Below are 13,455 nucleotides of genomic sequence, written 5' to 3'. Positions count from 1 at the left end.
TTTGTTCCTGAAGGTATTGAAAGAAGGGCTGCCATGTCTTATGAAACTCTGCTATTTTGTATTTCATTTCATATCTCAATTTTTCATTTTGTAATATATTTGTCAATTCTGTAATCCAAATTTGTGATGAAGGCGCACTTTCCTTCTTCCAAAACTGCAGTAAGATTTTTTTGGCTACTAGTAAACTATATGCTATAGCATGTTGTTCAACTCTTTATTAGTTAAGAAATTAGATGTGCCAAATATTATTAACAACGGCTCTGGTTCAATTTGAGTGCTGTAAATTGTGGATAGAACTTCAAACTTTAGAACTTCAGAAGGAAGTGCATCTGGGCCTGGTGTTTTACCAGATTGAAGTGTTTTTTTCATTTTAAGATCACTTTATGTTTGTTTATTTTTTTCAGAATACAGGTTTGTTTTTGATATCCCATGTGATTTATCAATAATCAATTGGAGTGTGTTATTATTTTAAAATCAGATGCCCTCTTTGTGCTGTACACTACAGAGAAATGAACTTGGCATGTGGAAACAGTACTATTACCACAGATCATAGAGGGTGTTGTATCTGATACCCCTTTGTGTTATTACCTGTAATATGGTCACGATTTGTATCAAGGAGGAGGTTTCAGTGTTGAGGCATTAAAACCAATAGAATGCATCATTTCCCCAGGGACACGACACATTCACAGATGAGAACCTTCAATTTGGTTAAGAATGTTTTATTTTCTCCACATTATACCCTTCAGTTGTAAATATGTTTGCTGTTTTCCAAGTTTTCAAAATGAGTGGTTTACAAACCCATGAAAAGGCAGAGTGGTGATGTACGGGCTACTTAAGGGATCAGAGTGACATAACAGTTTACAGTTCAGAGCTCAGATATAGTATGTAGTTTACCTTGTCTTAAAAGAGTTTCCACTATTGAAATATGCAAATCACATAGGTTTGTATTGTTTGTGCTCCACCTAACAGAGCAGTGACTCTCATAGTACAGTTACATGCCTTCAAATGATCAAGAGTCAAGTGTCTGTACTCGACAAGACCAAGGACAGAATGGGACTACTTTTCTGAGGAACAAAGCTTCTAAGAATAAGCCCAAATAAGAGACTGGGGGCAGGCAGCTCTGGGATCCTCAGAAGTTACAACTCATTGAAGTTCTACAGTACTATGTAGCTTTGGATAAAAATGCCTGCTAAACTACTAACTAATAATAATAATCAAAGGAGGGGGAAGGTTACCTTTGTAATGGATCTCTAGAGTAAGTAAGGTACCTGTATGTGTTTGCCTGGAGAGATTCACAACTTTCATTATTGATGCTTTTTTTAAGGATTTGTTCCTAACGATCTAGTGTGTTTGCTAGATTCACAACAGACTAATGAATTGCATTGATGCATTATGAGTACAGATTTATTGATATGATTGAAGCAAACTTTTTGTACATTTTGGGTTTTTCAACCCTCGCATGCTCTGACAGTGTTTACCATCTTGGTTCCATAAAGAAAGGCTGTGATTTTTATATTGGAAGTATCTATCTGCCCTGCAGTCGTCCAGTAGCTGTAAAATAGTCTATGGGTGTTTGGGACATATAGTTCTGCAGCTACAGTGTACTCTGTGTCAGGCAGTAAGAAATTTAAAATGAATTGTTTGATGGATCGGAGGATTAAGGCTGGGGTTAATGTTACGGTTAAGGTTAATGTTATGAAAAGGTTAAGGTTTCTCCAATTTCTCTGTCAGCTGGACACATAGCCACACACTTTTATATTTTTTATCCTAAACTGGACATCATGCATGAGTTTTGGATGTAGAGAACTGCTTCGCCAATTACGGTACGATGAAAGTTGCTTAAGTTATTAAGAGTGTGGGAATCTGGGGGTATATGAAGGCATCCATCCCTCTGCCTGTATGTTATACAGTGGATAAAGATCATGGTAATCTTCTTCTTTGTGTTACTGATGGCTCTAATTTTGAATTTACAGTCATGGCAGGGGGGAATGTCACCGACATGCTTGTTTAGTACCAAAGTAACCCACGGCATTGTGACAGCAGCTAGGGTTCCCACAGTCAAGTCCTGTGAGCACAAGCGAGTGTGTGTGTGTGTGGTAACACTGAACAAGGTGTCTTGGCATCAATCAGTCTGTAACATGGGATGCCCTTCTTTGTGTGCAAACCCAGCGTAACCTTCCTCTTGTTAACAGAGTTGGGTTCAAAGTTGTTTCTTTGTTGCCTAATCCTTTGAGCTCCCAATGTCACTAAAGCAAGCATTTTCTATGGCTGCTGACTGCTAATGTGATGTAGCAGTTTCAGATGGGGGGGGGGGGGGGGGGATGACAGGGGGGGGGACTTCTCGCCACTTCAAAAAATGAATATGATGACAGCCAAGTAACAAACGTCCGGTCAGTGCATTGCATTGTGAATTTCCTACATAATGCATAGAGCTTGAACACATTGGTGTTGTAACAGAAAACCTTAATTGACACTGCATATTTCGACTTCAACATACTTTTAGTTTCAAGTTCAGTGGGCTGACGAAAGACAAAAGTTCATTAAAAAGCTGTTGGTTAAACTGAGCTTATTCCATAACCTTAAACACCCAATCATATGTGATACAGTAGTGCTAAAAAGAAACTTACTATAGTAATAAAATTAGACAAATGTGTTGACAAGGTCACCTGTGTTTTGTGTTTTAGTTTGACAATAAAAACACTAACACAAACTCTTAATCAGAACATGTATCAAGCTTTCCTACATGCCTGACATTTCGTACTGGGTTTGGCTATAAACACCTTTCCAACTCAATCCTGTTTGACATTAATTATTTCATATTATTATAGTGAACATAAACAGCAAACTGCACCACCCTGACCTATGCTTAGAGAGAATTCTGTAAAAGCCATGAAGTGTTCTGTAATGATTACACTTTTTTTTAATACAGGTAGTGACATTTTGTTTTCACTTTAATTGAATAATGTAGCCTAACTCAAGATATTTTATATATATATATGTAGGACAAAAAAATGGAAACACCTGGGTAAATGAGGGACACCAAGTATATTGAAAGCAAGGGCTTCCACACAGGTGTGGCTCATGTGTTAATTAAGCAAATAACATCCCAGCATGCTTAGGGTCATGTATAAAAATGCTGGACAGGCCTGGTTGCCTATAATTATGGCTAGCATGGCTGCAAGAGGAGATCTCAGTGACTTTGAAAGAGGGGTCATTGTTGGGGCGCGTTTGGCAGGAGCTTCAGTGACCAAGACAGCTCAAGTTGCTGATGTTTCACGAGCAACGGTGTCTAAGATGATGTCGGTATATAACTCAGAGGGAAAGACATCATCAGCAAAGGGCAACAGTGGGTGGAAGCGCATACTCCAGGATTGTGATATCCGTGCATTAATTCGAAGTGCAAGGCGAAATAGGCGAGCATCTGCTGATCAATTGACTGCAAATTTCAACCTGGGGGGCAAGCAGCCAGTTTCATCAAAAAGGGTCCGCCGAGAACACCACAGAGTGGGATACCATAGTGGCTCAACGCCCTATTAAGTGATTTTACATTGGTGTTTCCATTTTGTTGTCCACTACCTGTATGTGTATATATATATATACCGGTCTGATATATATTTTAGAGTCCAGGGAAGATCACGTTGAAAGGCAGACTACAGCCTTTCCAGAAGTTACACCTCTGCCAGCAGGAGTAGTTATAGCAGTCTGGGGAATTTCAGTGTGAATGTGTCTTGAAACAGAATCTCAGTTGATAACAGCACGCTAGCTGAGAAAGGGCACAAGCAGTACAAACTGGTACTGTACATTGCTGCAGGAGAATTCGTTTCTCAGGGGGTCCGCGTGACATGTGCTGGGATTCAGGCAAAATACCCCAAACAGATCACCTCAGTGCAAGAGCAATGGAATGTGAATTCTCTCAGCCTCCTGTGACTGCTTTCCCAAAGACTGTTGGGAAATCAGTATAAAAATAATGCCCTTTCACAAACCTGTTACTGTGAAAAAGTAAGCTTTCCTGAAGTGGAAGAGTAGGTTTGTTGTTTTAGAAGAAATGTAATTTAGCTACTATATCATGGGTGTCTTTAAAGCTGGTTGAAATTATTTATTCTGTAGTTGGGATTTCTTGAGGACTGTTAAAGCATAACTTCCCAGTGATGATTTGTATTGGTCTGTGATCTTTAATTTTAACTATTTTGAAAGTGTTTACTCCAAGTCTATTTTGTCAAAGGGCAAAACTCCAGGTTAATTTTACAAAATAGAAAAACCAAAACAACACCACTGCTAATAAACAAAAGTTTGCCAAACACTGACTGAGCGCTGCTCTCACTAAAAGGGAGGCCCCACTCCAGGAACCTTCTCCCTAACACACTCTAAACAAACTGGGGTGGGATTAAAATCCCCTAAACAAATCCCTATGCTGAGCACTAAGATCCCGGATAACACGCACAGTGATCACAAGTGGTTGCTTTGTTTGCTCACCCTGGTTCAAAAACGCAGTCGTGAGGAAACAAGAACAAAGGACTGGCATTTCAAACCCTTTTTAAAGGCAAATGGCCAGGGTTATTTGATAGTCAATTAGTCAATCAACACGTGGCCACATGGTGCACATGAAGTTCAATTAGGTAGGAAGGGAATTATAACCTCCCAGCCCTGCCATATCTAGCACAAACTTTATTTTGTAAAAACTTTCAAATTAAACACATTTTCTTTACAAACAAAACAAAAACATATTATTTACATGTAGCTCCCTGAGGTAGCAGTAGAGTAGATATATTTATATATTGCAAATACAATACTGTAGATCTGGGGTCTCCAACCCTGGTCCTGGAGAACTTCTGTGACTGCTGGTTTTCATTTCAACCAATCTCTCAGTTACTTAATTGAACCAATTATTGGCTTAATTAGTTGAGATTAACAGATGGTCCAGATCTTTAGCCACTGATGGTGTAAAGACACTTATAAAACCTGCAGGATAGAGGGGCTCCTGAGTGGCGCATCTGGTAAAGGCACTCCGAGTGGAGTGCAGGATGCGCCCTATAGCCTGGAGATCACTGGTTCGATTCCAGGCTATTCTATTGCCGACCGTAGACGGGAGCTCCCAGGGGGCGGCGCACAATTAGCCAAGTGCCGCCCGGTGGGGGAGGGCTTAGGTCAGCCAGGGTGTCCACGGCTCACCGCGCACCAGCGACCCCTATAGACTGGCTGGGCACCTGCGGGCTTGCCTGTAAGCTGCCCAGAGCTGCATTGTCCTCCGACACTGTAGCTCTGAGGTGGCTGCACGGTGAGTCTGCAGTGTGCTTCGGAGGACAGCGTGTGTTCATCTTCACTGCTCCCGAGTCAGCACGAGGGTGGTAGCAGGAGCTGAGGCTAAAAATAATTGGATATGCCAAATTGGGAGAAAATAATAAAATAATTTGCGATTAGTAAATAAAAAAATAAAAAAACCTGCAGGATAGGGGCTCTCCAGGACCAGGGTTGGAGACCCCTGCTGTAGAGACTACTGTTCTGAATTATCAAGCCCTTGCCATGTTGTGTTTCCTCAGGGACAGGTGTTCAGTCGAGGGACCCCCTGAGCCTGGAGCCTCCCTCAGCCCTCCCTTCAGCCACGCCGACCCCCAGCACAGCAGGGCAGCATGGCCGGGAGGGGTTAGACTGCGGCTCAAAAACAGGTACGCAGGCCAGAATCTCCAGCCATCTGCCCCATATAAATATCTATAATATTAATACTACAAATATGAATAATACAAGTAAAAGACAAAGACAGTCATACACACTAGTTTAAAGGATTTTTTTTTCCAACTGGAGTAATTTACTTTCTTCAAGGTGTTGTTTTGGAATACTATTCAGAACTGATACATGGTTTTCCTCAGGTAATATTTCACTAAGCAAATATCTCACAAGGACACAAGGCTCAGTGTTTTTGACAATAGGCTGCCAGTTCTTTCAGCTAAACCATGAACAGAAATCCAGATTCCACTATGGCCCACGTCATTGCTGCAGATTATTGCAGGCTGTTATCTTCCTCACTGACAGAACTGAGAGGCTTTATTTGCTGCCAGGTGCATGACAAGCACTGAGCGCTGGCATTTTTAAGAGTTGCAATCAGAAAGGAACAGAGCCCGTCCAAAAGGTCAGTGACTCTCGTCTAACTGAGAGTCAGTGAAGCAAACTGGAATGTGAGCTGTAAACCACAGAGAGAAATTCCTACCACCAGCATTCTCCTTTCTTAATTGTCTTTTTTTATTAACTAGATATAAGAAATTCCAACCATGGAGGTAATGTCTTAGAACAGAGGGCCCAAACCCTGTGGTCCTGTCGTCCCCCCCCCTCCCCCTGCCCCTGCTACATCTGATTGCTTGTAAGCTTTTATAAACATTTATTAAAACTTAAAAAAAAAACAAAGAAAGCTGTTCATGAAAACACCGTTCCAATAGGGTATGGACAAATATACCTAACACTTCCTCTTGAAATTGTCATTTCAGTTTTAGGGCAAAAAAGATTGTGGAAAATATTCATAATTCCAAATGAAGTATTTGAATGAAAGACCCCACAAAAATTGATTAAAACCAGTCCTTTACAAAAATAATAACATAATCCATAATAACGAACATTTGAAAAGACTTCAACGCTTTTGCTCCAGTCAATGTTTTTTTTTTTAATATAAAATAATTTGGAACTTGCAAACAGCAACTTAAAGGCTTTTGAGTGCATCTGAGTTGTTACTCAGGTAGTTGTTCTATAATTTACATTTCTTCCACATTTGCATATGGCTTTAAAGATTTGATAACCTGCCTGTTTAGGTTTAATTTCGCTGTGCAAGTAGCAGTTCTGTGAACAGTTTTAACTGTCGTATGTGAGGGTCAGCAGTTAAAGTGTTATCTGGTGGCCTGGTCCATAGCTAGAACAGAGCGTTTATAGGGTTAAAACATCAGCCCTCAAATGGCTTCTCTGGTCTGTAGAAAGAAAGGAACATGTGGAACCCTGGGTAATTAGAAGGCAGGAAGTGCTGTGTTCTTGATGCAAATGCATCCCTTTGGGACTGGGTGTCACAGTTTTTGTTGTGCAAATGTCCACGTCTGTTCAGCGGAGGTCACGCAGAGGTTGGACAATGAATCTTCTTGCATTCCGTCGTTCTCGTCCCAAACTCCTCTTCATTGGTTGTGTTACCCTAAACTGGATTTGGGGGTGGGGGAGAATCATAAAATAAAGTTGGCTGCGGTAATCAAGTGTAATGTTAACATTTCTGTTAACTGTTCCAAAATGGATTAAGATAAGAAATGATCAGCATTGACCGAATTCCTGTGTTGATTATTATTTTTATAACACATTTATGAAAAAATGACTTTTACTCCCATTTCAATAAAACGTAACCACCCTTTTCAATTTCAGTGCATTTGGTCGACAACTTTAACAGTGCTGGAATTACCATATTCACCAGACCAGTCACTATATTAGTATGTCTTGATACTTTGAAGACTCCTCTGCTTGGGATCTGTTTTGCTTCCTTTCTGTTGCCTAATGCTGAATGGAATGCATTTTTAGCAGGCCATCAGGCACGCTTAGAACTAGTACATCAGATAGTACAGTTCAATTACTGTTGGATCTACTGTTATCCCTTGCATCTGCTGCAGGTCTCAGTTGAAATGCCAATCATGTAAACTGAACCAAAGTCAATAACAATTTAAGTGGCTAAAGATCTAAATGCATTCTTTCTGCATTACATTATTACAAATGTTTCTCCATTGCTGCGCTTGTAAGACCGGAGGTTGACCGACAGGAGCCAGACACTTAAAGAGCAGAATGCACCGTTCTTGTAATCTTTCATTTTGTTTGGAGAAGCCTGCATACTTACCATTGTTGGGGAAATGATGTAATGTAGCTAATACCCAAGCCAACTGACTGTGCCACTCTGCATGTTTTCTAATATCCTAGCATAGTCAAATTGACTTGGTACCCAGTTGTCAGCAGCAGTGATTAAAACAGTGTACTTTGTGTGTATTGTAGACATTCATTATGGACTCATTGTTTCATTGCAGATCTGAACCCCTTGACTATAATGCAATCCCTGTGTTATACATGCATCCGAGCCTGCAAGTGACTGCCTGCTTCTTTGAGGTGCATGACACCTTGATTGTCCTTTGGCAATACAAAGCAAAGCAAAAGGCATTGAATTGATTGGCCGTGGCTTTTGCCTCTCTCATCTATTAGAGACCCCACATGTTGTTGATGTGATTTGGCCATACGCAGCGATTCATCTGTAAGCAATGCTGGCTACTGCTGAGACAGTGTTATATGAAATCAGGTATAAAAAATCATTCATGCATGCCGGCTGTGTGTTTAGTTTTTGATTTTCTGCAAGTGCATTACTGCGGAGACAGCTGTTTTTGTTCCATCTTACTCGTCTGTTAATGGAGGAGCGTTTTGCACAGCGATTATGTAAAGTACTGTTCAATCCCAAATTGTCAGTTCCCTGGGACGATTTTTAGAGAATTGAGTCAAGCAGCTGGAATGGGAATTATCAACTCATTATCAGCTTGTAACATTCACTTGTGAACTCTTGTATCTTGCAATGTCTTACTCACAAACCCTCCGTGGTGTTTTGTTATTTGTAAATCCATAGGTTTAATTTAGCAGGGTGGCAGACCCCTTTGTACGTCTTCAAAACCATAACTGTACAAAATCTTGTTTCTGAGTTACCACATGGTGATCTTCATAAACTGCAACCATGTGTTCGTTTTTATAAGCATATGAAATCAGTTTCAGATAGGAAAAGGCAAGGCAGAGGTCTGTTTTACAGAGACAACATCTTAACTCTTTACAGGATGTTTACTTCATCCGTTATCATATGAGCTGTAATGATAGTTAATTGCATGTTTTAATAAGAGAGACGCTTTTCTGTGCCCACTCTTGCTCAATCTTCACTCGTTGCCAGTATAGCAAAGCCGGTGCATCACAGCACAATGGAGCTGCTCGGGGCTTTTTACCGTAGCAAACTGAAGAGGAAGAAGAAGAGAGACCTCATACAAGGAGCTTTGTGTAAATCGCCCTCTGAAAACAGTGTTAACAGTATAGCGACCGGTTTTATTACTAAAATGCTGGGATTTACAGCCAGGTAACTTCTGCATGTTATTTATTTATACATCTGTTGTTCATTACATAACCAGAAATTTGTAAAAAAAAAATTAAAAGACTACTTTTTTTTTACAAATTTATATTTTTTTGGAATTGTGATCGCAAAGTATAACGCAGCATCCTTAGCCAAGGTTGTCTGTTTGTCGCAAGCAAAACCACACTCACACACTTCACTGCTACTGGCACGGCTTGTAATAGTTTAGCTGCTGGTGAACCTGTGGTCTATTTATTCATTGAACTAATAGCTTTAGTTTTGTATTTACAGTCATGGCTGGAGATGTATGTTACTAATATCCTTTTTTTTTACTGTTGCTTTGCATTGCTTTCTTGGTGGCACATATAAATAGTTTAAAGATTTAAGAAATCCTTCCAGGAATTGTTTTTGGGGTTTAATAGGTTGGCAGTGACTTTCTCCATTTTTCTTTTATTGTGTTTCAAAAAATCAATATTTTTAAAGCACCGAGGAGTTTGTTCAGCGAACGCTCTACAAGAATGGGTTCTTGTGGGAATGATCTAAGTTAAATACATAATAAACTGGTCATTGTAAAGGAATAGTATTGGGGTCTGACACTCCAACATCTGTTTTTATCAGTGAGTCTGTCTGTGTACTAAACATTTAAAGGATAAAGGACTGCCAGTGTATCCTTGGTTGATTTTAAAGGCTAATATAGTTCATTTATCATATGGATTTATTATGCCTTACTCAAGGCTGGAATTTTTTCGTTGAAGTCAAAGAAACTAACTAAATAACGTCATCACTGTTATTTACCTGTGTTATTTGTAAAGATTATTTCAGACTGAAGATGGGTGGTACTAATAGGTAAAACCCCTTAAACTTTGAGGGGTTTAAATTTTCAAGACTAACATATTCCCTGAGAATAACACGTTTTATAAATGTACTCTTCAAATACATTTTTAAACTATGGTTTGTTTTTAATTCATAAGACGTCTACATCCTTCAAATTTTGGCCGGTCTTTTATACCCTGTATCGTTTCCCTCAAGTTTCTGTGAAATACAGGCTGCTTAGAAATGCTTAACCTGATTTCCCGTGCACTTATATCCTTCTTCATTCTGTTCCATTGATGTACACAGGCGAGGTGAACCAGCATCCAGACCTCACTCCTGGCACTCAATCAAACTAGGGGAAAACCAACAGGATCCCAGCATGATGCAAATATCTCAGGGCACCATCAGCACTCCTTGGCACCAAAACTACCCTTCCAGGTCAGTAGGATTTGGTCTGTTGGCTTGGTAACGAAAGAATCATCTTTTAATCCTGTCCTATAAACCACTCAAACAAAAACACACGAATGAAAAAAAGAAAAAAAAAGAAAATGAAAACAACAGCATTAAAGCAGATTTTTTTCATACTATTGTAAACCGCTTACAATTGCATTTTGTAAGAGTATACAGTCTTTGACTAGCTTTAGTTTCCTTGAAGAGAAGAAAAGAAAGGCAATTCATTGTGCGGCAGTTTGGCTGTATCAAATACAGGCCTCTGTTTATAAACTGAGGATGGTTACCATTCAAGTAAATTCATTTTTAACTCGCATGTAAAACATAGTTCAAGTCTATGCGATGACTAATTCCTACCGGCTTTTATTTATAATTAATGAATTAAAGGATTTTTTTTTTTTTTTACATTATCTTTGTGTTGTATGCAAGCCAATGATATTTAAGCTACTAGAATATCCAAAGAATGTATTCTTTCTATCCTGAATACCCATTATACAGCTATGAATATAATTTTAGATATTTTATTTAACATCATGTAGTCAAAGAAACTACAAAATGATATCGCAAAAGTCTACCAGAAGCCACAATATTTCATGTTAGAATGTCCCGTTTTTTTGTTTTTCATTATATATGGAAGTATATGGAAAATTACAAAGCTGTATGTAATTCAGTATGTTAACGTAACATTATTCAGCACGTTTCATCCGACTTAATTCTGTAGGGAGATGCAAAACGTTTGGCCATAGCTGTAGATGTAGTTGGTTGGTATACCCTAATTAAAACCCTGTTGTATATCCCCAAATTTAAAACCAACCTCACCTGTTAGAGAGGACCTACACATAAAGGAATCAGAACTTGAACAAACAAAAGTACAGTCAGGTCTAGATGAAGACAATGAGAAAGACTTCAATAAAAAATATTTTAGTTTTACTACATAAAGATCTAATGGACATTAGTAAAAATGTATGGTACTTGAGTAAAATGGGTTTACAGGTTTTCAAACATATTTCATAGCACCCAGTGCTGGTAACACCAGGCATCAATTGTGTCTGAATTTAACATTTTAATTTTCCTTTTTCAGCGCTGTTCTGTATAGTCAGGTTTAACTGTCTGCCTCCCAACTCTTTCAAGTCTCACCCCCACACACAGTGCCTACTATTACAAAGCAAAAACTACGTATGGGGTCATGGAAGCAGTCTCTTAGATCTGATACACTGTAGGAACGAAACAAATCAAATAGCACAAAGGCTGATTGAGGTTGCGGATTCTATGAAATCTAAAATTAATTTACATAATGAGTTAGGGGCTGGATCCCGCTGGAAATGAGAGGGTTTCATTTTGACTGTAAGCAAATACAGATCAGGGAGGAACACAATGATCCTGTTGAACAGTTTTTAAGTGGAACATTGTTTTCTGAATTGCGAGTAATTTGTGCATACAAATTGCTTGACTAAAACAACAATAAAAGCCGCACCCTATCCGGGGGTTGTTTCCAAGGCTTTTGATAAAATGACCATTTACTGGGTCAGAACAGGAATCTTTTCTAACAGCATGTTACTTGCTGCAGTCATGTGGAACAATTTTTATGATATTTCTCTTAACAAACAGCCTTTCACAGGTGAACCAAAGTGCAGTGTTGACAGATGCATGCAATTCTCTAAGCTGTTTAATGTTCTTCTTTTATTTAGGAACAAAGCGTTCATTGTTCTCTAGGAACCATTCCGGAGCTCTCTGGCAGTATTATACAATATCTGTTTTAATTGTGACTTTTATTATTGTTCACACTTGCCTTGCTTCCTCCTTTTCTATGATTTTATGTGGTTCTGTATTTCTGTATTTCCTAAAAGTGGCACATCCCTATGCAGAAATTTAGACTGTGTTCCCATGGTAAATTCTAAACAGTCATTTTGCATGATCATTTTGCAGTTTTTCCGTGGTTATATTATTATTATTATTATTATTATTATTATTATTATTATTATTATTATTATTATTATTATTATTATTACCACCATGGTTTTCCATGTATTATTTTTTTAAATATGATTCATAGCTATTAAACACTCAATAATGCTGAATTAAGAAACTGTGGTGGACATGTATCAATCGTTTGCGACGGCGTTAAGGTCATAGCACCGAGTTTATGCCGGCCTTAAAACTGGCCCGTATGTATCACGACACTTTTGACAAGTTAAGGCCGTGTTACCACTGCAAAAATTTGCTCCTCCGCTCATTAGCCATGCATTTCTAAGTCGTGACAAACCTCAATTATATGCATGGGCAAATTGTATGTGGGGCTCATTTGTAAATGAAGTCTGTGATATTAGAATGAGATTCATTAAGCGGCAGAACAGCAGTGCCGGTGTCCTGCAGGGACAAGACAGATAAGACAGATTTCAAATTAGTCTTATTTGGGCGCAAAGAAAAAAAGTCAGAAGGCAGCTGATAGGAAAGAGCATTATAGGGGCCCAGGAAATTCACTGTATTTTAAAAAGAAATTCATGAATGACAATAAAAAAAAATAACGCATTTTACAGAGTGCCACGAAACCGACATTTTATTAAAAAAACCAAAACAAACAAACAAAAAAACATTTTCTATTTAGAAATGTGTGATAGTTCATGAAGAACATCACCCAAAAACCAAGGCTGAAACATTTTAACATTTAGACTGTAACTCGATTCGATAGTGAAACAATATTTTAAAATGTAACAAACTTCTGCTGGAAACAAGTTGTTTAAAATGGTCTGTATTGGCTGCAAAAAAATAAATAAAGTAACAAGCAGACAAAATAGATTTAAAAAAAAAAAAAAACCTTGAATAACAAATTAGGCAACATTTTCGAGTTTTGTAAACTTTTAAAACTTATGTTGACACATCAATTAAAATGATTATTCCCATAGCCTGTTTTGCTGCCTCTAATCCCAAAATTCAGGTATTAAACATGGGAGAAACATTAACTGCAAAACCTGAAATGACAAAACATAGGTCTTTCCTTTAGAGAAATTGCAAAGAAAGCCAAGGTGTCAGTGAGTACAGTTTCCTACACCATCAAAAGGCACTTGGAAACTGGAGGAAACTCTGACAGGAAG

The 13,455-nt window shown here is 38.6% G+C and overlaps 1 protein-coding gene across 7 annotated transcripts in view; it reads left to right on the top strand.

Annotated features, from left to right (window-relative positions):
• The window catches only part of LOC117409300 (protein Shroom3), a 124,786-nt gene that overhangs the window by 90,733 nt on the left and 20,598 nt on the right, over positions 1 to 13,455 (top strand). For 3 of the 7 annotated variants that reach the window (XM_058990853.1, XM_058990893.1, XM_058990877.1), the window contains 2 exons: positions 5,538 to 5,663; positions 10,220 to 10,351. In XM_058990853.1, the coding sequence (XP_058846836.1) occupies positions 5,538 to 5,663; positions 10,220 to 10,351 (258 nt within the window). Of the gene's footprint in view, positions 1 to 5,537; positions 5,664 to 8,893; positions 9,107 to 10,219; positions 10,352 to 13,455 lie in introns of those variants that run through there. The other 4 variants (XM_058990860.1, XM_058990887.1, XM_058990881.1 and 1 more) reach the window with 2 other exon arrangements.

This window comes from Acipenser ruthenus, chromosome 2 (genome assembly GCF_902713425.1).
Source record: "Acipenser ruthenus chromosome 2, fAciRut3.2 maternal haplotype, whole genome shotgun sequence".
Lineage (NCBI taxonomy): Eukaryota > Metazoa > Chordata > Actinopteri > Acipenseriformes > Acipenseridae > Acipenser > Acipenser ruthenus.
The sequence above is the reverse complement of the archived record's forward strand: the minus strand, read 5'-3'. Positions and strand labels throughout refer to the sequence as shown.